At 39.1% G+C, this 27,812-nt stretch overlaps 1 protein-coding gene across 8 annotated transcripts in view; it reads left to right on the plus strand.

The window, feature by feature from the left end:
* The window catches only part of RNASEH2B (ribonuclease H2 subunit B), a 139,427-nt gene that overhangs the window by 326 nt on the left and 111,289 nt on the right, over positions 1-27,812 (plus strand). For 5 of the 8 annotated variants that reach the window (XM_064373603.1, XM_012466240.2, XM_012466237.2 and 2 more), the window contains exons 2-5: positions 13,774-13,845; positions 15,827-15,934; positions 16,971-17,047; positions 21,175-21,289. In XM_064373603.1, the coding sequence (XP_064229673.1) occupies positions 13,774-13,845; positions 15,827-15,934; positions 16,971-17,047; positions 21,175-21,289 (372 nt within the window). Of the gene's footprint in view, positions 1-316; positions 340-10,937; positions 11,042-13,773; positions 13,846-15,826; positions 15,935-16,970; positions 17,048-21,174; positions 21,290-27,812 lie in introns of those variants that run through there. The other 3 variants (XM_064373600.1, XM_012466239.3, XM_064373602.1) reach the window with 3 other exon arrangements.

Genomic DNA, 27,812 nt, shown 5'->3' on the forward strand with positions numbered 1-27,812 from the left:
GGAAGCCGACCCAGCCTGCCGGGAGCCACACGGGTTCCGCGTCACCGGTGATCTGCAGGCCCCGGAGGTTTCTGCCCTTGGGGGTAACTTAGTGTCCCCCATCTCGCAGCTGGCCCTGCTTCTGAGATCCTACTGGGTTGGAACCAGGGATCCAGTAGGCTCGAAGTGGCCTCAGACGGTGCGCGGTTTTTAAGAAAGCAAAGGGACGGGCCTGCGGTGGCGAGGCAGGAGGGAAGGGGGATGGGAGTCGCTGTTAGGCCAAGGGTGGTTCAAAGCGATTCAGCAGGATAACGACCAGGCCTTTCAGCCCCCCGTGTGGATGATGACCGGCCATCCAGGGTATGTGAGGCTTGGGACAGTGGACAGCCAGTGCCACACAAAGAAGGACCCATTAAGTGACAGAGTAAAAGGAATTTGGCCTAGGGAGTGCAAGCCAGAAAGGTTTGGTCTTTTTATATATGTGTAACATTGGAAAAAAGGAAAATCTCCTGTTCACTATATTTTCAGTTTAGCTCAGCAAATGCAGAGTGTTTGTTGCAGTAAATACACTCTGATACCAACATACTTTCCCAGGAATTTAGAGTTTTATTGATGATCATTGAAAATTTTTACATGACAGACTGTCAAGACTATTTTTTGCCTCTAAAAAAAAATAAAGTGTACGAATTTTAAGTATGCAACTCACTGAACTTTTCATACATATACACTACCCCAGTAACCATCCCCCAGTTCAAGATGTAGACCCTGTCCAATAGCTCCTCATGCCTGTTCCTAGATAGCCCCAGGAACCGCTATGCTGACCTCTGTCACCAGAGATAAGTTTTGCCTGTTTGGATAAGAGTCTTTTGTGTTTGGCTTCTTTCACTCTGAAAGATTCATCTATGGTTTGTGAAAATCATTCATGTTGTAGCAGTTGTTTGGTTGTTTTTTTCATTGCTGCTTCTATTTAATTGTACGAATAGCCATACTATTTATCTCCTCTACTGTGGATGGACATTTGGGTTGTTTCCAGTTTGCAACTATTCCAAGTTACACTTCTGAGAACATTCCTTTAGGCGGCTTTTGGTGGACGTAGGCACTCATTTCTCTAGGGTGTATACCCTGGAATGGAATGGCTGGTTATAAGTCCTTGTGTGTTTTTCTGTAGTTGACGCTGTTAAATGGTTTTCCAAAGTAGTTGTACTGATTTATATTCCCATAAGCAGTGTATGAGAGTTCCTGTTGCTACACATCCTCAATAAAGATGTTTGGGGTGATGAAACAGCTAATGTGAAATTCGGGGTTTTGACAGAATCTCGCAAAGGACTACCTGTGTACATGCTTTCGTTAGAAAAATCATCCTTCTCACTTTGTCACATCAAGACAATTAGATTTTCAGGGAAGGAACTCTAATCATTCTTTCAGAATCAAGTGTATTATTATTATTCAGATATACACAATAGCTGATGAAAATTTGAGCTTCTTATTTTGTTGTTCAGTTTAATCAGTATTGAGATCGTCATTTTAAAAGTGTGTTTGTGTCCTTATTGTATTAAACACAAAACCCACAAAAGAATTAAATATTGATTGTATCCCTGAAAATTGTAGGTTTTAGTATATCTACTGCTGCGTTGTGAGAAGAGTTTCAGTCGAGTTTCTGTTCAAAGCTGAGATCTATTGTGACCTTTTAAGGCATTGGGGGAGGCTGAACAGCTGTTGGGAACTGCTAGAAAGAGCTGTGTGGTCAGGCGAGCAGGAACTTTAACAGTTAAAAACTTGAGCTATCAGCTCCTGCAATTTTTCCTTCTGGCCTTTAGTGCCACCTGCAGGCTCTGAGAGTACAACACGGTTTGATAGCGACTGCAGTGCAACTGTAGTTCTCAAACTTGAGGGCATCAGTCACCTGGGGAGCTGGGCCTCAGTCCCCAGAGATTCTGCTTCAGTAGATCCTGGGCTGGGGCCAAAGAATGTGCATTCCCTGGAGATGCTGATGCTGCTGGTCCGGAAACCTCTGCCCCCAAGCCAGGAACCAGTGCAATAAAGATCAGTCTTTGGGAACTGGATTGGGATATAGGAATGGGCAGCCTCATGTGTGGCTCACTTTGTGCTGGGCCAGAATTTGTATGGTCAAGGAAGTGCATGTAAGTGCAGAGTATGAGGCTCATCCTCCCAGCTGTAGTTGTTGACTTTTACAGAAGATGAGAAATCAGCCTGCTTAATTATACATTCAGGAGTAGGAAACCATATGCCCTCGGCTGAGGGAACACCATACTGAAGTTGGGCCCTTACTAAAGAAAACAAAGATTATTAAACATTTTTCAGAAGTATTTGGTGGAGGTGGTGTGTATTCAGATTTAGAAGACTTTTAAGCTTTGAAGAACTTACTCTGTATACTGAAAAGTGAGCACATGAACCCACAGGCAAACAGAACTTTGAAGGGGTTTATCCATGAGACAGGGTAAAGCTGCCTAACCTTGCAATGATACTTTTTTCCAACATTTAATTCATGCTGTCCATCGAGCTGCCTGCCACAGCACTGTGTTATATCTTGAAAGATATATTAAAACGTTCGATTGAGGTATCTTTGCCTCTAGTTTTGTTTGTTGAGAGAAGCTGACTATCTCAGATAAACAAATCTGAAACTTGGAAGAGATACTTGTGAGATATTCAGACTTGGGACGTTGGTTTTCATAGACGGGTGAAGACAGAACCATTTCCATTTCAGCAAGGCAAGCATTTCTTTTAGTTTGGAATGGTTTTAAATGTTTCTGTAAAATGGCCTGGGAATACTAGCCTCTTTGCTGTTTTAATTTCTATAAGAGGCCATTAACATCTTTACTTTTTGGAAAATAGTAAAAGTTTCCGTCCCTCTTTTTCTACCCTAAAAGTAAATGTTTGAGCCATATTTCTAATATTTTTTTGAAGTCTGTTTTTCTTGTTAATATTACTAAGTTGGGATGCACCCAGGTATGAGAAGTCACCTGATTCACTGCCTATAGGATAGAAGACTGCATTTATTGCTGTTGGGGGCTGAACAATTAATTGGGTTCATCTCCAGGGAAGTGTTAATTGGGAAACCCTAACATTGTATATGAAAAAAAGAAAAAAACAGAAATCATTTCAGGCCCATTAAAACAAAACAGCAAAACTCATTTGGGTTCGCTTAGGCTGATTAAAATGTTCCTTAATCAGTTCCCTGATGAAAAAGTCCTGAGGGGAAGCTGGCCCTCAAGTTGAATTTTCAGTTCGGAACAAGCTTTGCAATAAAGTTATCCTCTTTTATTTCATGAGTGTACATGTTAAAAAGTATTTTAGCAAAGAATGCACTTATGTATTTCCCCACAGAAAGTAGTTTCTTGGAGTTAAAGGATGGCTTGCTTTTTGGGAGGTAAGAATCCCTGCCTACCTTAGACATTTCAAATACAATAATAGCTTTTTATATGAGGCATCATTCTAATCACAAATGATTATACCAGAGCTGTCTGTCCAAGTGGAATGCAAAAATAGATGTGGAAGGATGGTATAAATTCATGCATTAGAACTATGTTCTAATTAAACGTTTTTAAAAAGAAATTAAATTTAAAAGGGAAAACTAACTTTCTTGATGGAGAAAATTTATATTAATGTTTTTTCTGATTATAGTCTTGAAGCTTTTTTTTTTTTTTTTTTGGTCCACCAACTGGCATAATTATAGCTTTTTATAAGCCCAAAAGAAAGGCCTCTTGTTTTGTGGAAGAAAAAAAAGTAAAAGTTTAAAGTGTATGGCAAAGGAAGAGCTAATATAGATTTAATTGACTTTTCAGTGATCCTAAAAAACACTCTTTTCCCTTCTTTACCTAATGGCACACGGTTAATCTCCGAAGAAAAACTTAAGCAGGATTTTTGTTCTTTGTCAGAACAGTATGCACGTGTATGTTTGTGTTTAGAAATACACCTGAGGGCCGAAAGCTTCCTTATTTCCTGAAGACATGAACTTCACTTGGCAAATGATAGAGAACCTGGCTAATTCAAGTTCTGATTTTAGACAACCTCGGAATAATTAAGCTCAGCTTTTTGGAAGTTGTATCATTTGCCAAAGAGTCTCCTGCAGGCAGTTAGCAACGTAGGAGTCTCAAAAGTTTTCCAGCATAGAGCATGTTTAACATTTTCCACACGAATCCTCAGTCTGGCTTTGTTTTTGCGAAATGGTTTTTGGTGGCACCTGACTGACCTTTCTCAGATGGCCACTGGATCCACTTCCCTTGCTGTCTATCTGAGCACGTTCTGAAGTGGATGGACTGTATCAGTTGCCAGTTGGTATAATCAGGCTGTTTCTAGAGCCTGATCTTGTCCCCTTAGTAATTGTTCCAAAATGCTGGGATATTTATAAGTAAGAACTCATGACTCCCACATATTTATCCTCCAGGTCACAAAAAAAAATATTCATAAAAGGAAAGCAAGCAGTCCATGATTTTTTATTTGAGTAACAGAATAGGGACTGCATGGATTCTCCCACATCCTCTGAGCTTTAACTGTGATGCTGAAGAGCAAACAACTCAGTCAGTGTGCTCTGAAGCCTGGCTGTAATAACACACACTTAAAAACCAGATTTATGCCATTTATTAGCTCTGTGTCCTTGGACAGTTTGCCTCCTCACTATAAAGCCTCACTTTCATCATCTCTACAGTGGGGAGAATACCAGTCTCGTGGGGTTGTTATCTGTGGTTTGAGTTACTCATAAGCTTTCTTACACCTCAAGGTTTTAGCCCTGGCCCTGGGACACAGTCGATATTTCAATAAATATTTAGTGAACAAATAAAAGTCTCACATTCCATTTCTTCCTGCAATGTCTTTGCTTATTCTGCTTTTTCCTCCCCTTCTACTTCTATCCAAATTCTCCTCTTTCCTCAAGGCTCTGTTCAACTTTATTTTCCACAAAGCTAAGCCATTTGCTCCAGTCCAACTTCTCTGTCTTGACTTTGTGTCTGCCTGGAATCCTGCCTGTTCTTCACTTTATTTACCTGGCAAATTCCTACTTATCCTTTAAACCCAGCTCAGGTTATCACCTCTACCAGGAAGCCTTCCAGTGGGTCTCTTCTCTTGTTACTGCCCAGGTTAGAGGTACCTCTTTGACCACCTACACATTTCATCGTGATTATTCATTTAAGTTGCATTTTTATATAAATATGTATTGAACACCTAATACATGGCAGGAGCTGGAGGGAATTGAAGTGTGTTCTCCATGAGTGGCCATTCACTTCTCAGTGTGGGCACCTCAGCCCTCAGCTTCAGAGCATGACCACCAAATAGTAGAGTATGTCACTTAGGATTTCCGGGCTTTTGTTCAGAGCTACCTTTATGACTTCCTTTCCTAAGGTTGGCTGTTTGCTAAAGCAGCATGGGCCACCCAGTGGCAAGGGGATGTAAGGGATGTTCTGGTCCCTGTTTCATTATCTGTCCCTGAAACAACTAAGCTGAAGTCTGGCTGAAATCTCCCCAACCAACGCTGACTCCTCCGAGGGCCTAGGTCTCAGCATTTGCTAGAGCTCTCCTGCGTGATCGGCTGCCGTTGCCTGATTGTTTTTAAAGTTTTTTGTTGTTGTTGCCCCTTTAACCTGCTTTTGACCAGTTAACTCTTCATTTACACGTTTTTTTCTCCCAGTCTTTTTTGTTGTTGTTGTTAATAACTTTAAATAATTAGAATAATAGTACTTACCCAGTATAGAAATTCTAGTAATACAGGAAAAAAAATAAAGAATAAAATAATTTGTCCATCATCCTGCCACCCAAAATAACAGTTTTGGAGATCTTTCTTTCCAGTCTTTGTTTATGTTACAAAATGAATTCCAGTGTTCTTAAATTTTTTTTTTTTTTTTGAGACGGAGTTTTGCTCTTGTTACCCAGGCTGGAGTGCAATGGCGCGATCTCGGCTCACCGCAACCTCCGCCTCCTGGGTTCAGGCAATTCTCCTGCCTCAGCCTCCCAAGTAACTGGGGTTACAGGCACGCGCCACCATGCCCAGCTAATTTTTTGTATCTTTAGTAGAGACGGGGTTTCACCATGTTGACCAGGATGGTCTCGATCTCTTGACCTCGTGATCCACCCGCCTCGGCCTCCCAAAGTGCTGGGATTACAGGCGTGAGCCACCGCGCCCGGCCTTAAATTTTTCTTATTTTTCTATTTTTGCCGTTTTTTCACTGTTTTACTTATTTAATGTAACGTAACATTATGGGGTTATGTAAAAGTTTATATGGTGCAGCTCTACATAGAATTGGATAAAGACAGTTCAGTTGATTTAATAAAGAGGTGGGGGCTGTTTTTTTCTCTTAATTTTGATGGGGACAGAAACTCACACAGCCAAATCGACAAAGAGAATTTGTGTTTTATGCTTTGAACATTGAAGAGGTGATTACGTATCACTTCACACAGTAGACAGTACGTATTTCGAATGGGTTATCTTTGAAAGTGGATAAAGATTGAAAATACAAATAGGTGCAAAAGAGGTAAAGATGCATTTACAGAGCTATATTGGACACAGTGGCAAACTAGAATGTTTCAAAAGTCATTCAAAGCAGGTTGCACTTTGAGGACAACCATAGCCTCCTGCAAACATCCCTTAGTGTGCTTTCCTTAAACAGGATCCTGGTTTGAATGGCTTGTGAGTCTGCTTTAGTATAGAAATTGCCATTTTTTAATGTGAGGTCAATGCACCTGGGTTGTGTGTTACAAGAGCAGACTTGAACTTTCTTGGGAGTTTCTTAGCAGGTTCACATCTCAGAAAGGAGCAGGGGTAGTGGTGTGGTGGAAAGCAAGGGACATCTGGCCCTAGGGTGTTGCAGCAGCAGGAATTCAGGGTTTCTGCCTCTCTGAGTGTTAACTTCCTCTTCTCAAACCGACTTCCTCCATTTAGTGGAAAACAGGCTTCCCGTGATTCCCAAGCCTCGTCTCTCCTGGTGTCTGCTGGGAGGGGCCTCTCCTCTTAGTTACAGTTTGAAACCTTTCAAAACAACCTTCTGACTGGTCCTCCTGTGGTCACATGCTGTCCTACCCTCCCCCACCTATTAAGTGCAGCCACCAGGGAGGACAGGCTTCACTATAAACACATGGTGGGACAGGAGGACGACAAAGTGGGTACTTGAGGATAAAGAGTGTTTTTCTGGAGAAAGGAAAGGGTACAGGATAGACAGCACAGGAACTAGCTACCACATCATTCACCAGTGGGACTCTGAGCTCTGGCCAGAAAACTCAGCCACTCGTGAGCTGCCTTGCCTAAGGCCAACATTAGGGGTTTCTCAGTTGCTGTAGTCTCTTTGACTGGCTTGTATATAGGTATGGCAGAGGTTTATTTGTATGGAGAATTGGGTTCTAGTTGTAACTTACACTTGCTTTCATTTAGTCAAAGTTTATATAATTTTTAGGAAGCCCAGTGTCTAGGCCTATATCTTCTAGCTGTTATAACTTTGCAATACACTTTCATGTAATTGTATTTGACCCTCTTGATGACTTTGGGAAGCAGTTAAGACAAGCTTTACTATCACCACTTTGCACATCAGGAAGCCAAGACTCAGAGAAGTCAAATAATCTGTCAACAGACAATAGAAATCCAGTGGCAGAGACTGTCAGCTCTCAAGTCCTTTTCCAGAACTCCTGCTATGTGCCAGAGGCCACTCTGCTGACTGAATAATGATACCTTGCCACTGTGGGAGAGACCAGAGGACCAGGAAAGGCTGGAGTTCCCTGCTCTCAGTTTGATGACTGGGGACCAGATATACCTCCTCCCCTGGAGCCAGACCTGGTTGCTTTGTCACCCCAGTCAGGTCTGTCTTTTCTAGCACTCCAAAATTTTTCCTGCCTCCCACATAGTTCATGCTCCATCCCAGTATGTTTGCTGGTCCTTGTGGCTCTGAGTTGGCCGTGAACCTGAAAGTTTTTACTGGCTTCTCCAGTGCACAGGCCATTCTTAGAAACATGGTTATTGATAAGGACAACCCTGAAAGAATGGAGATTTTGTCTTCTCTGGTCCTGGTGAAGACTAGTTTCTAATTTTTATATTTTTCTCTAAAGGTTCAAAAGAAAGTTATGCTTAGAGGAACGTATTACTTCAGTAATCACGTAATTTTCCTGGTACGTGCCTCTCTTGCCTTCTTGGTTTGCCTCTTGTAGTCTTTGAAGAAACAAAGAGCTTCAAAGCCAGGAGAATGACCCAGATCTCTTTGACAGCAGTGCTAATGTTTTGGGAAAGGAAGGCATATAGTTATTACTGAAATTAGTGTTCCTGGAAGCTGCTAGTAACTTGAAAATTATGCTGATTTGTCTTGCATGCATTGTATTTGTGTCCTACCAAAGTGTTTCCAAGGAAGTATCTGGCAAATAGGCAGGAGGGTGCTGGGGGCAGGGGGAGGGGGAGTGTCTGAATATATTCTGATGGCTGAAGTCTGAAGAAAATGAACTGGAACCTGTTTAGGACTTAGTATTGCATGAGTGTGAGAGTGATAATCTCATCTCTCTTTTTCTTTTTCTGTTGGATGTTCTTAAGAAACCCAAATAGCCTTGATATGATATCTAAAAATAAAGTGAATGGTGCTTTGATGTCTGTACTTTCTCCTCAATGTAACAATGGGTATATGTTTCTCAGAGCTTATCTCCTCTGTGCCAAAAATCAGACAGGCTCTAGAACAAATGGCCATTGCTTCCAAGTCATGAGAACAATTGGCGAAAAGGTGGCTGGCTGTCTCTCTCTTGCTTCTCTTGTGTCTTTGAACTTTAAATGCTGTGAAGAAACTTGTCTTAACCAAGAGAGGGATAAGAAAGAGCTGCCAAGTTTGAAAAAAACTGCTTGATAAATAACTTCATATCAACTATACAACAACCTATACTGTATGGTCCGTAGATGAAGAATCATGTTCCATTTTGGCTTGCACAGTACTTTGTGGCTAACTTTAAAAATTACAGAATGGTTAAGTCTGCGTGTTGATATGTGCTGTGTAACCTAATTTTTAAGCATTAAAATGTTACAGATATCTGGGGGTGGTGGGGAGAAGTATATGCAGCTATGTATAGAATATTGTAAACCCTAATAGAAAGATCAGTTTTCTTTTCTTGCCATTGGTCAAATTTGACTTCATCTGTTTTTATCACTAGCTGTTTCTGATATCCCACAACCAGTTTCTCCTATCCTTCTTTTATGTATTTTTTGATCCTGCCCCTTTCTCTTTTTCATTTTCCCAGCTCTCCATCCTTTCTCTTCCTTCTGCCCCCTGGCTATGTGGTCTACTGGCTGGGTTGCAGTAGCTGGATTGCAGCTGATTAGATGACCCTGCTGGTTTTTGAGGATGAAGAGTACAGGACAAAGGAGGGAAAGTTTTAAGTGTTTACATCGTAGGAGAATAGTCATGTAAAGATCATTGTGCTTTCAAGCTGTAGTTTGTGCCTTTTAAGTTAAGAGATATGGGACTTCAGATTAAGAATTCTTTACAGTATTATAGTTTAAAATGTTGGCTCTGATAATAGTTGACTGAGTTTAAATCCTGGCTTTACAGTTGACTTATACTTTGACCTTCAGGCAAATTTTTCATCCAAAAAAAGTGGAAATTAATATAGCACCTATTATGTTTCCAATATAAAGGACTTAAACAGTGCCTGGTAGACAGTAAATGGCCAATGCATATTAGCTGTTATCTTTTATTTTACATTCATTAGACACAGTTTTCTCTTTGTCACTGTTATGTTTTCTTTAAAGTACAGATGTCAGGAAAGTAGCAATCAGAGTTTCCTTGTTTGTTGAGGGTTTTTCTTTTCTTTTTTTTTTTGACAGAGTCTTGCTCTATTGCCCAGGCTGGAGTGTGATCTTGGCTCACTGCAACCTTTACCTTCTGGGTTCAAGCGATTCTAAATAAGCGATTCTTATGCCTTAGCCTCCCAAGTAGCTGAGATTACAGGCATGTGCCGCCACATCCTGCTGATTTTCATATTTTTAGTAGAGACAGAGTTTCACCATGTTGGCTAGGCTGGTCTCTAACTCCTGACCTCAAGTGATCTACCCACCTCAGCCTTACAAAGTGCTGGGATTACAGGTGTGAGCCACTGTGCCTGGCCTGTTGAGGTATTTAGATCAGGATGGTAAACAGAAGATTTGCTGCCAGAGTTAATGGTGACCAGTGGGACATACAATTGAATCTTTACAGAGAATATAGAGACTGAGATAACTACTGTGGAATCCGTTAGTTATAAGGAACCAGAGGGGCAGAGCTTGAGATAATTGGGAAGTTTAACATATTATTAAACCCAAAATGGTCAGCAAGACTGATAGCTGCTTCTCAGTTATCTGAGGTTTTTCTTTTTTTGCAAAAATACTTTTTTAGCCAGCATGACTTATCTCTTAGATGAGAGAAACAAGTAAAAAAGACAAAGTGTATAGCTACTCTTTTAAAAATAGAGTTGGAAGCGTAGTTTTGGAAGAAGGTGTCTCACATGAGCAAATTTTCTAGACAAGTGAAGTTTGACTCTTTAAGTATCAAAACTTGCTTTTATAATTTCTTGAGTTTTTTCTAAAATTGAACAATGCATTTATGTCACGTTTATTGAGTACATCCCATGTGCCAGAAACTCTATTGAGTACTTTACATTATCTTGATTTTTACATATAAAATGCATTGTGTTCTGGCTTTTAAACAAGATACAATGATTCTAATTTAATCTTTTCTGGGAAGACTAATTGTTAAGCCCTTACGCAACTCTGTGCTTGAATTTTGTGACTTTTACATTTTGATCATATTATTCCCTAGAAGTTCTTGACTTTTTCCATGTAGTTGAGGAAAGGGAAAATGATTGTTAATTGATTACTTATTACATATTCTAGGTACTTTCACATACATTTCATTTCAATCTAACAGAAACATGTAAAATAATTATTATTATACCCATTTTATAGATGAAACAACTGAACCAGAGAGGTTGAGTATATTGCAATGGAGTTACACTTCTGAGTCAGGAGAGGAACTGAGACTGGAATATGAACCCATCCGACTCTAGGTCCAGTGTTCTTTCTGTGCTGACATCACTGAAGAAATAGACATAGTTAAAAGTAGGTTCATAGATCATGACCCTTCCTCATACTCTCTCCTTTCTAATTCTTTCCCATTACTCTAAAAGCAGGGTTTTCATCTTTAATTAATTTAACTATTCTTCACCTGTGCTAGATGCAAGTCAAAGAGACTAGAAGTTAGAAAAAGGATGGAGCTTCCAAACCTGTTGGGTGAGAAGCTGGCCCATGAAATGACCCAGAATTTCCCAAAGTAAATGGAAACTCTTTAACTTTGTTAGAGTTAATTTATAGTCACAAGTAATTTTGTATGCCTAATACCAGCTGTAGACTAAGGAATTTATCAGAAGTATTAAAGTAAATGAGTCTTTTTTTCATAGCAAGTCTTCAAAGTTCAGTGAGGGTAAATCCACCCTCCCATAAAAGCAATGAAAACGCTGGCAAAGATAGCAAAAATCAACTTTTTCAGAACCCCTTAAATTAGCCAAAGGCTTCCAACAGTTTGAGAAGTGTTTATTCAAGAAAATCTGCTGAATCTTATTAGGAACAGCAGGGTTTGTGGGATTGTAACTTGAACTACTCCCATTTCCTCTCCTCAACTCTGCAGTAGCCTTGAAAACCAGCGGTCTTACAAACACGGTACTTGTAAAAACCAACAGCCTTTACCACTGGATAGGATAGGCCTGGATGGAAGATCCTTAAGAAGTCCCATTCCCAGAGCATTGTCCCTATTTGACTTTTCTCACAGCTCCTTGTAAAAGTCTCATTTGCCGGGCATAGTTGTTATTTGACCTACCTTGGTGCTTAGAGCTTGCTCTGTGGGAACAGCCCTATCTTCAGGGTATTTGTCAAAAACAGTCAGTAACAATCATTTAACATTGTAGCTTCTGAGGGGTCAATACCAGTTGTGCAGATAAAAACCTGGCTAAAAACCTAAGGGTAAGATATAAGGAACAAGATGTCCATAAGAGACTTAAAAAAACTCTTAACATATTCCTAGGGGATTAAAAGACTGTACGCATATGCAGGGCTATATGCATGCTCAGAAGGACCTGAGAGGGCCTCAATGTCTTGCCTCCGACTGACCATGAGGTCCTGAGAAAACAATAAATACAAGCTAAGGCAGAAGATTAAAGTGCCCAAGGGTTGAAGGCATGCCTCAAAATACATACAAAGCACCCCTCAGCAAAGACTGGATCACTTACTGGTTCACAGCATCAGCTGGCTAACTAAACAGAGACATCAGTGGCTGTACACTTCAAGAAACACAGACTTTACAGAATTAGTCCAGAAAAGTCACTGAACAAACAAACAGCAACAACAGCAGTGACTACAAAAAACAGCAACAACAAATCCTGGGGAGTTGGGAGAGGAGAGTCTGATTTCCAGAATTGCCACATTTATTATTATCTGAAGTGCTCAATTTTTTTTAATGAAAAGTATGAGACATACTAACACAAACAAGAAAGTATGACCCATACACAAAAGGGAAAGTAGTCAATGTCTCTGAGGGGCTGAGATGTTGGATTTATTCTACAAAGATTTTATTCAGCTACTATCAACGTAGTCAAAGAACTAAAGAAAACCATGTCTAAAGAAAGAAAGTATGACAATGACGTTTCACCAAATAGAGAATATCAATAGAGAGAGAAATTGTAAAAGAATCTAAATTCTGGATTTGAAGAGTGCAATAACAAATGAAAAATTTACTAATTAGTTCAGTAGCAGATTTAAGCACAGAGGAAAGAATTAGAAAACTTGAAGATAGGCCAATTGAGATTATCCAGGGTGAGGAACAGAAAGAAAAAGTAAAGAAAACTGAACCTGAACATAGTCTCAGAGACCTGTAGGACACCATCAAGCCTACTATTATATGCATTATGGGAATCCCAGATGAGAAGAGAAGGGTGGGAGAGGAATAGTTGAAGAAATAATAGCCAAATACTTCCTAAATTTGTTTTTAAAAATATTTGTCTGGACAACTAATGAATGTAGCAAACTCTGGACAGGATAAACTCAAGGAGAACCATACCTACATGTGTCATAGTCAAACTGTGAAAAGATAAAGAGAATCTTTAAAGCAGTAAGAGAAAAATGACTCATCAAATAAAAGGGATCCTCAATAAAATTAACAGCTGACTTCCCATTAGAAGCCATGGCGGCTGGAAGTGAGTGGGATGACATATTTAAGGTACTGAAATAAAGAGATTCTCAACAAAGAATTCTCTGTCAAAATTACCTTTCAAAAATTGAGGAAGAAACCAAGACATTCTCAGATAAAGGAAAACAGAATGTGTCACTAGCAGACCTGTGCCACAAAAATTATGAAGGGAGTCCTTCAGATTAAAAGGGAAAGATACTAGATGATAACTTGAATCTATATGAAGAATAAAGAACACTAGTAAAGATAAATACAGAAATAGATATAAAAGCACAAATATATTTTTGTAACTCTTCTAATAAATAACTACATAAAGCAATCATGATAAACTGTGTTAATGGGTTTGTAATGTATAAAGATGTAATTTGTGTGACAGTAGCACAAAGGAGAGGAGAAGAAAAGGAGTATGTGCAGAAAACTTACTAAATACTCTTGAAACTAAGCTAATATTAATCTGAACTACATTGTGAGTTAAGATACTAATTGTAATTTCCAGAATAACCACTAAGAAAATAACTCCTTTAAATAAAAGAAACAAGGTATCAAAAATGGTACCCTAGAAAATGTCTGTTTAACTCAAACTAAGACAGTAATATTCGCTGTTTATTTTCAGAATATTTAAAAGATGCCTCAAAGAAGATGAAAAGTGGGCTTATGTTTGTAAAACTGGTTAACCCGTGTTCAGGTAAGTTCTTGTCTCATAACTTGAATGTTCTTAAATGTTGTGACTACTAAGTGTATACACTTATATGTCTGTATCATTGCTCTTTCTGAATAGCTTATAAAGTTAAACTAAGCTCTATGAGGAGAAGAAAGCAAGCTGATGACATTACTAGTCTTTCCAGATAATTCATTTGACCTAAACATTAAAAAAAATTTCTTCTTATAATTTTAATTCACAGAACTTTTCAGCCATCAGAAATACTGGCAAAATTAAAAAGAACTGGCATGTTTGAGTTCTCCCTGAAAACAGATGAATTTTCTTTGACTTTCTTAAGCCAACTTTTTTTAGTGTAGTTATTCAACATTAGCCTTTATTTATATTCATTTTATCTTATACAGTAAAATAAACAGAAAAAAAGAAGCAAAAACAGAAGGCTTTCACTTGACATGCCAAGATTTTGATTAGTTTCAGTTTTAGCTATACTTTCCTTTTTTGTTCTGACCAAAATAGTACATTTTTTTTTCTGTCAGGGTTTTTTTTTTTTCTTAATGATAAGCATTGTATATTGAAGAGATTCATATTTTATTGAAAAACAATTTTATTTTAACTTTATATTCAGTGTATTTTCAGTTTTGTCTTCACATTTTTTAGGCAAAAATATTAAAATATATTCTAAATATGGAGTGATATGGTTGATAGTGTTTATCTCTCTGTGTATCTGTTTTTCCATTAACTTAAAGGTTTTGCATAGACACTTGATATTTGGCATATTAGAGGTTTCTCCTGGTGACAGTAATACTGAATAGTAAAAGTAAGGGAGGGCCAATGGGTAATGCCTTGTTATAGAGGCATGTAAATAAAAGCAACAAGAGAAGAAACAAATTCCTGACTTGAGCAGTGTTCTTTTCTTCAAAATGAAATTGACTGTAATGATCAGCTGTGTTTAGAATTCTTAGTTATATGTCAGACTAAGTTGAGGTGAGAAATATTTCTTCAAGAGAAGTTTTAGGTAGCAGTAAAGGTTCTAAAGTGTTTAACAAAAGTACAGGTACAGAAGAAAGCCAGCCCTCTTCTAAAGTTTCTGTTTTATGTAAATGCTCATAGACAACAAGAACAAATGTTTTTATTTGCTTCATTGGCAGTAGAAAAGTAAAGGCTAACATTTGCTGAGTTCTTACCCTGTGCCAAGTATTGGTTTAGGAAATTTTACATGTGTTCTTTTTTGTAATCCTTAAGAAAACTCTACGAGGAGGTTCAGTATTGTCCCCATTTTACAGACGTGGAAACAGAGGCACAGGAAGGTTTATGAACTTCCCCAAGGACACATGCCCAGCATATGGTGGAGATAGAGTTAACTCAGCATCCTTCTCTCCAGAGATTGTGCTATGGTTAGAAAAAAAATTTTTTCATTAGTTGAAGGGATAAAACATGCAGATGTGCACAGGCTTAACTCCCTTCTGCCTCCTTCCTTTTTTGGGTGGAGGGGGTTAAGAAAGAAAAGGAAAAATTCATCCAGTTGAATGAAGCTTTACTTACTCCCTATGGCTTTAAGCATGTCTGTCTTTCTCACTTAAGGTTGGTCTGTGGGTCCATGGGCTTGGTTCCTGCCTTAGACGTTGTGTGGGGAGAGCCACATGCTGCCCAGAGGCAGGGACCCACGTGCCAGCTCATGACATGTGGCTGAACCATTGTGTTTTGATAGTTTGAGAATGGGGTTTTCCCTCTTGATCTGATGGAGGATTTAAGGACAGGCTTTGTAGCAGTTAAGATAAATGACTTGCACTTTCTAAATTTTTGGTTTAAGTTCAGTGAGGATTATGGAGCTGGAAAATTACCATCTATGTATGATAGCTAAAGCTTTCCTTGGAATCAGTTTGTGTAGTATAGACCTGTGTATGTTTACGTTCGTATTATGAACATTTCTCAGAACTATTGGATAGTCTTTTGGCGAGGGGGTGTGTGTTTGTAAACTTAGAAATAAAAGACAGATTTGTCTTAACAGGAGAAGGAGCCATTTACTTGTTCAATATGTGTCTACAACAGCTCTTTGAAGTAAAACTTTTCAAGGAAAAACACCATTCTTGGTTTATAAATCAATCAGTTCAATCAGGTATGTGACTACTGCAAACATTTCCAATAACTAAATACATACTTCAGCTTTTCCATTCTTCACACGTAGGGTTGTGGATCTGTCAGGGATTTGGAGTCTAGTCACTGGTTTAGCCTTCCTTGGCATCAGAGCAGGTTTAATCAAGGAGAACAGAAAGATCATTTGAGCACTGAGGTTAGGTCACCTGTGTGTCTTAGACAGTAGGAAATTTTAAACTAGCAACTCTGCTTTGTCTCCTAAAACAACAACACATCCTGAGTTAGAAGTTAGATTTGTACATGGGGTGCATATTGCGTTGATTGGAAACTCTTTTGAGGATCTTTGTGTTTTTAACATGTTATTTCCTTGAAACTGGATACTGATATAGCTTCTAACATAGGCTAGAACATAACAAAATTTCTTTAAAGTTCCACCAAAGTTTCTTGTGGTGTTCCCTTAATTTGGGGGCAGTGCTGACTAGGGGGAGAGTAGGCCAACAGAACTGTTCTGCCTCATGTTCTGGGGATTGCTGGGGTTGGGGGCAGTCAGTGGGTATTCAAAGCATCCTACTCCCCCTGTGCACAGACCACAGAAAGGACTGTGTATGGAGAGAATGGCACTGCTTTCCCATAGCTTTGTCCTCAAAAGCACAGGAAATTATGTTTTACTGCGACTTTATAGATAGACTGACGGGTTTTCTAACATTGCCGTGTTCTCATTCTGTCTGTGCTTCCTCCTAACCCCTCTTTTTCTAGGGGGTTGGAAGGCTGTGTTAAAAGTGATTTCTAGAGAAGAAATGGAAAGTTAAAGATCAGTTTCAGGGTCTTGGCTCTCCTCTCCACACAGGGATTTGAAGCTTTTTGGAGTAAAATCTCATAGAGCACATTCTGCCTCTGGAGAGAATCACACAGACTCTCTGGCCTGTATAAGAAGAGATTTGAATTTGGAATTTCACATGTATTTTTCAACACATGTTTTTCACTTTGAGATTAAGGTGAAATAGCCATGTTGTGTTTCCAAGGTGTTTAATTCCCTTCGTCCTTTTTGTAATCTGCAGGAGGTCTTCTCCACTTTGCCACACCCATGGACCCTCTATTTCTGCTTCTCCACTACCTCATAAAGGCTGAAAAGGAGGTGAGTTTCCAGTTTGGGGCATCCACACTGAGGAAACAGAATCAACTGTTTTTGCTTGATCTCCTCTCTCTCTTCTTTTAATGATCCAAAGGTGGATCCTACCTTCAGATCTAATGCCGTGACTGCAGAAAACATGAGTCATGTGGGCCAGTGCAGGACAGAGCCCTGCTGTGCAGGCCAGAGAAGCAGCGCCTTACCCTTCATCCAGTCTGACCCTGGCTTGCTTGTGACCTCTGTCTTGCCTGACTTACTGTGCTGTGCACCTTACTGCTTGACAAAGCCTAACAACTAACACTCCTTTATCATTAAGTATTCCTTACTCTTGAAATACAAAACAGGTATTTAAAAATTGATTACATGTCTTAGGAGAGGAAAAATTTATCTCTTTTAGTGAGAGACTGTGGAGTAGGTAAACTGAGGCAGGTCCAGTAGAAGCTCATTAATGGGGATGTGCTAGTTGAGACTTCAGAAATCCCAGATGGATAAAATTTACCTTTGGAATAGAAATAAAGACAGAGCTCACTAATAGTGATCATTTTAAGTGATCATTTAAAATATTTCAGAATAGTGATCATTTAAAATATTTCAGAAGTTCTGAAATATTTTGGTCTCAGGATACATTTACACTTAAAATTATTAAGAGTTCCAGAGAACTTATGTTTCTGTGGGTTCTAGCAATACTCACTTTTAGAAATTAAAACTAAGAAAGTTAAAAATAATAAGGCTACTACATGTTAACATAAATAACACATTTTTATTGAAACAACCAAATTTAATGAGGCATGTGGCGTTGTTTTACATTTTTGCAAATCTCTTTAGTGTTTGGCTTAACTAGGAGACAACTGGATTCTTGTATCTGATATCTTATATCTGAGTCTGTTTCCACATGTTATTTTGGTGGGATTATATGAAGAATATGTGGCCTCATACATATTTGTAATTAGAAAAGGAACAAATAATGTTATAGACTTTTTAGATTATTGTGGATATTCTTTAATACTACCTAAAAAATCAATAAGTGGTATTTTTTTTAAGTTTAGTTGCGATGTGGAATCTGAAACTTTGTCAGTTAACTTTCTATGCTCTGTTACATTAAAATCCATTGGTCAGTCTTGCACTTAAAATGGATCCTTTTACTCACATATGATTTTGTAACATTATGCTTTGGTCATTTGGAAAATATTGGTTTGCTGAGTTATGCATATCTTCCAAATGTTGACACATCTCATTTTACACACACACACACACACACACACACACACACACCCTTTTGTTAATATTACCACTGATCTCATCAGAAAGCTCTTTAGGTATTGAGAAGCTGTCATAATCACAGATATTTTCTACAATTCTAATTTTTGCTTGAAAGCTCAAATTTTATTATAGGCTGCAAGTACTGTCAGTCTTTCCTTTGAAATGACAGGCTCACATCATTCACATTCTGACTAATACTGGGGTCTGAATCACCACAATTCAGAGTGGATTTTTCAAATAAAAATGGTATCCATGAAAAAGCAGCTGGTTCTGCTTGCAACTCAGCCAGCCCCAGGACAACATGCTCTTCCTGGTAATCAGCTTACCTTTGGTTAAGCAGCCAAAGGCCTTTAGCCATACCTCACTTTCATCACAGAGAATTTACAAGACTTGTGTTCAAGGGTCAAGATTTAAGTAAAATTAATTGCTTTTACTACTTGCTCAAGGATATTCTTAAGTGAAAGTGGCATTTTTAAAACTGCACATAAATGGCGATAAGGATCTAAGTGATGACTAGGACAGTCTGGTGACACCACCAGACTCATGCTAAGGAGCAGCAGTTTTCCCCACCATTGCATTTGAATCATCAGTGCAGATATCCACACAGTGAAAATGCAGATAACATCTTAGCAGTATTAGGAAAATAGCTTTGAGCTTGGGTACCTCATGACCCAGGGATCCATCAACCATAGTTGGAAAATCTTTTAATTAACAACTTACAGTAATAAGTGTTACTCAAACTGCTTAGAAGAATCTGGTTTTATACATTTCTTGTACTTAACCCTTAGACCAAATTCCTGAAACTTCCATTTGGTAGGAAAGTTAAGTTGCAAAATAAATGCTGAAAGTCATAAAGCATCAATGCATGCTTTCTCTTGATGCAGCTTAACCTCTTTCAGTCTCCTCCTTCCCTGCCCTCTGCCTTGCACTGTGGATTAATGAAGTTTATCTCTTGTTTAATCATGTGTACCTTATCTGGAAGCTATTGTGATGGCCAGTATAACAAGAGCACACAAGCTGTGAGGCTGGTAAGCCACATGTCTTTAAGGAACAGAAATGGTCCTATTCTCCAGGAGAAAGGCCCTGGGGAATATTCAGGGAGGAATTCGAAAACCTCGTTGGCTCACCTATGTGATGTTTTCTAGGATAAATTAATGAGGAGAAGAATACCAGCCATTCTCAGCACATGCATTGATGTGCATTTAAGATTCCCCCTCCTCTTTTTGATAGCATTTTTTCCACCTCCCATTAAGAACATGACTCTGGGGCATTAACCCTATCCTGGCGCTCTGGGTGCCTCCAGGGTGCTATGGCGAGCTCACGTTGACAGGTGCAGAATGAAGCAGAAATGCTGTTCAGGGTGGCCATTGGCTTTCATTTTAAACCATCATGCTTCCCAAACACATCTTCCCAAGTGCCAAAAATGCCCTTCAAAGTAACACTTGAGATATTTAGCTGTTTCTTTCTCTACATTTTAGACATGATCATTTCCTATTTAGTTAAGAATTATTGGTACACACTTTTGACATGTGACCTGTTCTTTTAAAATTTATTTTAACATCAGTAAAAATAACTTTTTTTTCCTAGATATTCCACTGCTACTAGCTTTATAGTAAAGGCAGGTTGCTTATTGCATTTCCTGCTATGTATGTATAGTAAATAAAAATAAGAATGAAACACTAATTATGAAATTATTTTATATCATGACTGTGTGGTAGTCCATTACATATAAATATTGTTTTAAAGTAGTCATATATTTAACATATTGATTGATCATGGAAGAGTATAGATTTAAGGTAGAAAATCTGAAGACAATAAGACTTGGGAAAAATCTGGGCATTACTCTTACTATTTGAAGGAATAAGAACATTTAAATTGAGACATTTCATGGCACTAGTTAACCTAAGAGAAAGTATGGCAAGCTATCCACATGTGCTCCCAAATGATTGAGAAGATTTTACCCTTAAAACCTAAGAAAGCTGCATTTGCAGAAATTGATCAAATGCCATTTTTGTGTCTTCAGGAGAAGTTGTCAGTATCTGAGAGGTAGAGCGAGCTGGAAGTGGGCATGGGCAAGGCCATACATCTGGTACAGTCTGGTGTCCCCAAATCAGGGGGCTAATGCCTTAATTTAGACAAACTTCACCTCCACTTGCTACGAGTACAGTTAAGAAAAACTAGACCTAATTCTGAAGACTGATGTTCTGAAGCCATATGGTCTGCACTTCTGGCCCACTGGCAACCAGGCCATATAAACTTCTCTGGCTGAACCTGATTTAGCCTGTCTGCAGCTGCCTAGGACTTCTCCCTCTGTCTGTCTTTTCTTTTATTCTGGTCTAAGTTTGGAGGCATAGTCAGGCAGCTCTGACAGGGATAGATTCACTTTTGATATTTTTCTCTTTGTGGTGGGTGCTTCTTTCATCAACCCTAGAGTGAGGATGGGAAGGCAGATGTATATCTGTGCCTAGTTTGGACTTGTTCCAATGTGATAGTCAGGACTCTTGCTCTGTGACCACAGCTGGTTCTTCAAATTGAATGGGTTGGACTAGCCCCACGCAGTCTCCACCATCTTTGCAAGCTTCTGTGGCTTCCAGTGCTTTTGAGATTGTTTTGTTCCCTGTTTCATTTGGGGACTGTACCCCCGAGGTAGATGGTGTGCTGCCTGGGACCCCAGTGCTCACAGGAGCCTCCTAAAGGGAGCCTGGGTCCATCCTAGAGTCTGTCCCAGTGTCGGGATTCCTTAGATGGAATAGGCGGCTCTGCACTAAGTTTAAAGGCCCAGCCATGAGGTAAGGTATCTTTTTCTCTTTTTTTTCTGTGTGTCTTTGTTGAATGAAATGCTTGCTTTCCAACTAACTAAAGTGTTTTTTCAGGGGAAATTTCAGCCCCTTGATCAAGTTGTGGTAGATAACATGTTTCCGAATTGCATCTTATTGCTGAAACTTCCTGGACTTGAGAAGTTACTTCACCATGTGACAGAGGAAAAAGGTACGGTGTAACTTAAAGGCTTATGGCTGGTAGAAAGGCTAGGCCTTGCCTAGGAATGTCACCGCTTACAGGCCCACTGAATGTAAGGCTTATTCTGTGTCAGCCATAAGGAAACCTGTCATTCAGATTTGCTAACACTGCCAGCACTGTTCCTCTATTGCTTTGGAGTGTTTAGTCTTTGGAACTACAACCATGGCAGTCTGTGCCTGTGTCCCACAGGACAGGAATCACAAGGTGTGGCTTCACTTTCACTGCTTCTTTGAACTAGTTCTGTGACATCAGACAAGTCACTCAACTGACTTCTGCCTCAGATTTCTCATTGTAAAATTACATAAAACCTTTACCTTAATAGATGGAAGTATTTATTGAGCACCTACCAAAAAGAGTATGTTGCACATTAGTGCTAAGCTCTAGATACTTATGAGTAAGACATTGTCCTTTTCTTCACTTTGTGCCCAGGCTGATGTGGGTCAGTGACAAGCTGAGCAATGACCACACTTAATAATTTTAAGTGTAAATGTATCCTGAGACCAAAATATTACAGAACTTCTGGTTAAAATGATCACTATTAGTGAGCTCTGTCTTTATTTCTATTCCAAAGGTAAATTTTATCCATCTGGGATTTCTGAAGTCTCAACTAGCACATCCCCATTAATGAGCTTCTACTGGACCTGCCTCAGTTTACCTACTCCACAGTCTCTCACTAAAAAAGATAAATTTTTCCTCTCCTAAGACATGTAATCAATTTTTAAATACCTGTTTTGTATTTCAAGCGTAAGGAATACTTAATGATAAAGGAGTGTTAGTTGTTAGGCTTTGTCAAGCAGTAAGGTGCACAGCACAGTAAGTCAGGCAAGACAGAGGTCACAAGCAAGCCAGGGTCAGACTGGATGAAGGGTAAGGCGCTTATCTGGCCTGCACAGCAGGGCTCTGTCCTGCACTGGCCCGCATGACTCATGTTTTCTGCAGTCACGGCATTAGATCTGAAGGTAGGATCCACCTTTGGATCATTAAAAGAAGAGAGAGGATGGGTGGGGTTTCTAATCTAGTGGGGTTGGGTGGGAAGTGCAGGTGGGTAGCTGTTGTATTGCTTTCCTGGGGGAAATGACCTCTTTATGGAGTCCTGAAGGATACTCAGAGAAGCAGTGTAACAGAGGCTCGGATGTATGGAAAAGTTTGTCAGATTCAGGAAGTTCCAAGGAGTTCAGAGTATAGGATGCTGGGGAAGGATTTGGGTTGCAGGAATGCTGGGCATGGGTCCAGGTGATAAAGAGCCCTGTGTGTGTTTGGACTTTGCTTAATGGTAGTGGAGTATCTGTGAAGTTTTAAGCAGGGCAGTCTGCAGTGTGGAGGGTATATTGGAGAAGCCAGGTCCACCGAGGCTGCTGTAGTGATCCAGACAGGAGGTAATGGTGGTCTGATCTTAGGAGATACAACAAGAAGAAAGTAGCCATTTAGAGATGGACCCAACTGCTTCTAGTGGTTGGATGGTGGTCAAGGAGGTGGAGGAGACAAGAGTGACTTCTGGGTTTGTGCCTGACCCAGAGGATGTGTAGTTGTGGCATCCTGGATGCAGGGAACATGGGCTGTAGAAGCAGGATAGGGTAATGAAGAGATGCGTGTTCACTGTCATTCATTTGACTTTTTAGAGGGGAAAATAAGGCAGTGTGTGTGTTTTTATAGGTTAGAAATACTATACAAACTTGGTATCAGTGTCTCAAAAAATCATCCAAGTAGTTTCAGGGTTAATATGGAAACAAAGTGTGGGAACCAGAACATCAGGCTGATAAGTTGTGGCTGTTTGGGGTCATAGATGGTTTGGCCACAATGACGGTTCTTCTGAGACCAAGAAAGTGGTGAGTCCAGGAAGTGTAAGCTTACGGTGGGAAAGAGGAGAACCTTCCTGATTGCATTTTATGTTTAAGGGGTCCAGTAAATTCATACTTGGCCACACTTGGAGCTCCAGTTTGGAACTGAGGGATGTGTGGTGCTGAGGTTTTATCAAAGCAGTTCCATTAAAGACATTTCCTGATGTTGAGTTTGGCAGGAGACAGCAATCTTTTTATGGGTGACAAATGAGGTAGCCCATAACCATTTTTAAAACTTAAAGTAATGAAAAATAATTAAGCCATTTTAATTTTTGTCAACTTAACACAAACTGAAAATGCAGTTATCTCATATTAGGGCTATACAAGAAAAATCATCTTAAAGCAAAACCCAGAAATCTGGATTTAGAAACAGTGTTAGTGGCTTAGCATTTGTTTCCTTATAGTCTGCAGCTGAGAGCAAGAGCTCTCTGTCTCATCCCTTCCCTCTTGCACACTGAACCCCTGACCATTTATTGGGTCATTATCTGAACTTGTCTTAGTCTCCTTTGCTTCTCAATATTGTGTAACTTTTGGTAGTTCTGCACTTCCATTTTCAAAGTAGCTATGTTATTAGCCTTTATATTTGCCAAATTTCTAAAACTGTAGGCCTCAACTTTTTTCTTTAAGTTATGAGCAAAACATAAAATACTTAAGAATAAATTTCACACAGTAAAAGATGTATTCAATCTCTAGAGGTTTGGCAGTTTCTTTTTATCAAATTCTTCCCTTAATAAACTGCAGCCTGTGAATCTCAAAGTAATGGAAGGTTTAAAAACAGAACCAAAAAGATTTTTATTTACTTAACTTTATTTTTTTAAGACAAAGTCTTGCTCTGTCGCCCAGGCTAGAATGCAGTGGTGCAATCATGGCTCACTGCAGCCTTGGCCTTTTGGACTCGAGTAATTCTCCCACCCCAGTATCCTAAGTAGCTGAGACCACAGGTGCAAGTCACCACACCTGGCTAATTTTTTCTTTTAGAGACAACGGGGTTTCTTTATGTTACCCAGGCTGGTCTTGAACTCCTGGGCTCAAGGGATCCTTCCACCTCAGCTTCCTAAAGTGCTGAGATTACAGGTGTGAGTCACCATGCCCATTCTCAAAAAGATTTTTAAATGGGGGAAAAAATAAATAAGATTCTCAAATGCCTCATCCTCAAAAAGACCTTTTCATCAAAATATACATAAGCATTTTCACATTACTTGCTTTACCCCTTGACTCGAAACATAAATATGTGAAATATGTTTCTTTATGGAAGACCTGTGTACAGGGACAGTGTACTAAGACATACATCTTTTTCCATGAAGATCCACAGGGATCAGCATTTGGAAGTTTACCACTGCCTTAGAGTCCAACAAGACAAGTGCAGTACATGCACTTCTACAACGGCAGAAATTCTGTGCTTATTGGTTTATATATATTACGTAGTACTTGCAGTAATTTTCTTTCGTTGTATATTAATAACCTGCATTTTCACAAATGAGGAAACTGAGGCTCAAAGAGTTTAAATAACTTAACTGACACTATAGAACTTGAAGTGGTAGAACCAGGATTCGAATCCATGTCTGGCAGCAACTCTTTCCCCTTCCTTCTTATAGCTGTGTGTGTAACACTTCCAAATATTCTGTAAGGGTTTTGTTTTTGTTTTTTTGTTTTTTGTTTTTTTTTTTTTGTGAAGTTTCATGTAAAAACAAAAAGTTGACTCTTTTTTTTTTTTTTTGAGATGGCGTATCACTCTGTTGCCCAAGCTGGAGTTCAGTGATGCAATCTTAGCTCACTGCAACCTCTGCCTCCTGGGCTCAAGTGATCCTCCCACCTCAGCCTCTTGAGTAGCTGGGACTACAGGTGGGTGCCACGACACCCAACTAATTTTTGTATTTTTAATAGAGACAGTGTTTCACTATGTTGGCCAGGCTGGTCTCAAACTCCTGACCTTGGCCAGAGTGCTGGGTTTACAGGCATGAGCCACTGCACCCAGCCAAAAACTTGACTCTTTTAAAATTTATTTTTATTTTAAATTTTTTTAGAGATAGAGTCTCACTCTGTCACCCAGGCTGGAATGCAGTGGCATCATCACTGCTCATCGCATCTTTGAACTCCTGGGCTCAAGTGATCCTCTCACCTCAGCCTCCAGAGTAGTTGGGACTACAGGTGTGCGCCATGACACCCAACTAACTTTTTTATCTTTAGCAGAGATGAGGTCTTACTATGTTGCCCAGGCCAGTCTCCAGCTTCTGGGCTCAAGCAATCCTCCCACCTCAGCCTTCCGAAGTGCTCGGATTATAGGCATAAGCCACTACGCCTCACTTTGATTTTTCTTTTTTAATCTCGTATATCCCCTCTTAATAATTTCCCTTTGTGTGGCAAAAAGAGACAGGGAAGGAGACAGAAAAAACTTCCTAGCTTAAGGAAATGTCTATTCTTGTCCCTCCAGGGAGCTTCCTAGAGCTTCTAGGCACTGTATGACCCCACAGGTCTTCTAGTAATTGTGTTGGGTACTGGCTACTTATTTGAATTTAGATTATTGTCTATTTATAAATTAGTGTTTACTTCCATTCTCTGTAATTTACTTCTAGATTTCTAAATAAGAAAGATGACTACTAAAGAGTGATCAGTTACTATCCATGATGGGGATTAAAGGTGAAGAAGAAAGCTGATGTTTTTTAACTTCCATTCTCTCCACAGGCACTTGTGCAGATAGAGTAAAGCCTGAAATACTCAAATTCCCCAGCCAGCCTTTTCATATTAAACTCCAGATGCTTCTTAAACATCTGCGGCATTTAAGACCTGATTAAGGCTGCGAGGCCTGTGAGAACCTTCCCCCCTGATGAGTGAACCTAGCCACGGTTGTTTGTACCCTGAATGATGATGGCAGTGACCTTAGCCCTGCCTACTTTGTTAGTGAAGGAAATGATGTGTCTCTGTTTGCTAGCTGTGGGGCTCAGAGCAGGTTTCTTGCCAAAGAAGTGCACATTCAGTGGAGAGATGGCATGGGAAAGGACTAATGAAGGGTCACGAACTTTATCTTGAATGTAAGACTGTTTCATATTGCCAGCCATAGCTGCAGTGCACTGTCTGAGGTGATTAACAGGGAGAGCCAGGAAAACTTACCTGATTAAAATACCCCAAGTACAATTGCCAAGTTTCTTTCCCCAGGAGGCAGAGGAAGAAAGCGATCATATGAGTTTCTCAGTTATGAAAAACATTGAGAAAGTAGAAGTGAAAATGTGCGTGAGGCAGTTCAGCAATACATCAGGGAAATTCAGGTTTGTGAGCTGATTACTCAATTGCTGAACATGTTACTTAACTGTGGGCTCACTTTTATTCCATCTTTATTTTGTAAACCCAGTCTTTCCAGATGTTTGAAACGAGTTTTATAGACACCAGGCACATAAGGGAAAAATACCTTTCCAGCATATGCATGTGTTATCAAACTCACTAACTCTCACAAATATTAAATTTAGGACACAAAGGAATGTGCTATGGTATTTTTTATAATTATGGATAGTCCTTAGCCTTCATGAATATTTTAAACCTTGTTTTTCAAAATTTGTAAATTTCAAAATTAAGCAGTAATTTATACACTGGGTCCTTGTGTAGCCTTCTGGGCTATAGTAATCATCTTGCCAGGGAGTGTTAACTCAGAAATAAATTTATAATTTAAAAACTTTCTAGGAAGAAACCTCCAGACCCAACTAGCTTCACTAATAAATTCTACTATAAGGAAGAAATGATAGTCAAAGAAATGACATTTGCTCAAACTCTTTCAGAAAATAGATGAGGAAGGAATGTTTCCCAGCTAATTTTATGCAACTAGAATTGCCCCAGTACCAAATCAAAATTATTACTATACAAACCAGACTATTATCCCTTTTGATTATAGACTAAAAAATTCTTAACAATATTGGAAAATCAAATATCTAAAAATTAAATATATAAAACCTAAGCGGGGTTAATTGCAAGAATGCACAATTGGTTGAACATTAGAAAATCAATTAGTGTAATTTACTATATTTATGTATTACAAAAGAAAAATTTTATGATTATCTCAAAAGACACAGAAAAGGCAAATAAAATTTAGTCATGATATAAATTATCAGCAAATGAAGAACAGAAGGAAACTTCCAAGGACATCTTTGGCAAACTTACAGCTAACATAATCTTCACTGTAAAAGACTGAACACAATCTTCCCCCAAGACTGGATACAAGAGAAGGATGCCTGCTCTTACCATTTCTATTCACCATGTGGTGGATATCCTAACATGCAATAAGACAAGAAAAAGGCATACAGATTGGAAAGTCAGTAGTACAACTGTCTTTATTCATAGACAGTATTGTCATGTATGAAAAAATCCAAAAGAATTTACAAAAGAAGTTACTAGAACTAATAAGATTTCAGGATACAAGTTCAAATATACAAATATTAGTTGTATTTCTATATACTGGCAGTGAACAATTAGATAATGAAATAAAAACGTACCATTTATACTGCCATCAAGAATAACATTCTAGGGCTAAATGTAGCACAATATGTGCAAGACCATTATGCTGAACGTTGCAAAATATTGCTGAGAGAAATTTAAGAAAAATTAAATAAATGAAGAAATAGGCCATGTTCATGGATTGGAGACTCAGTGTTTTTAAGGTGTCTGTTTTC

This window comes from Aotus nancymaae, unplaced genomic scaffold, assembly GCF_030222135.1.
Source record: "Aotus nancymaae isolate 86718 unplaced genomic scaffold, 86718_ANA_hifiasm-v0.15.2.pri h1tg000009l, whole genome shotgun sequence".
Classification (NCBI taxonomy): domain Eukaryota; kingdom Metazoa; phylum Chordata; class Mammalia; order Primates; family Aotidae; genus Aotus; species Aotus nancymaae.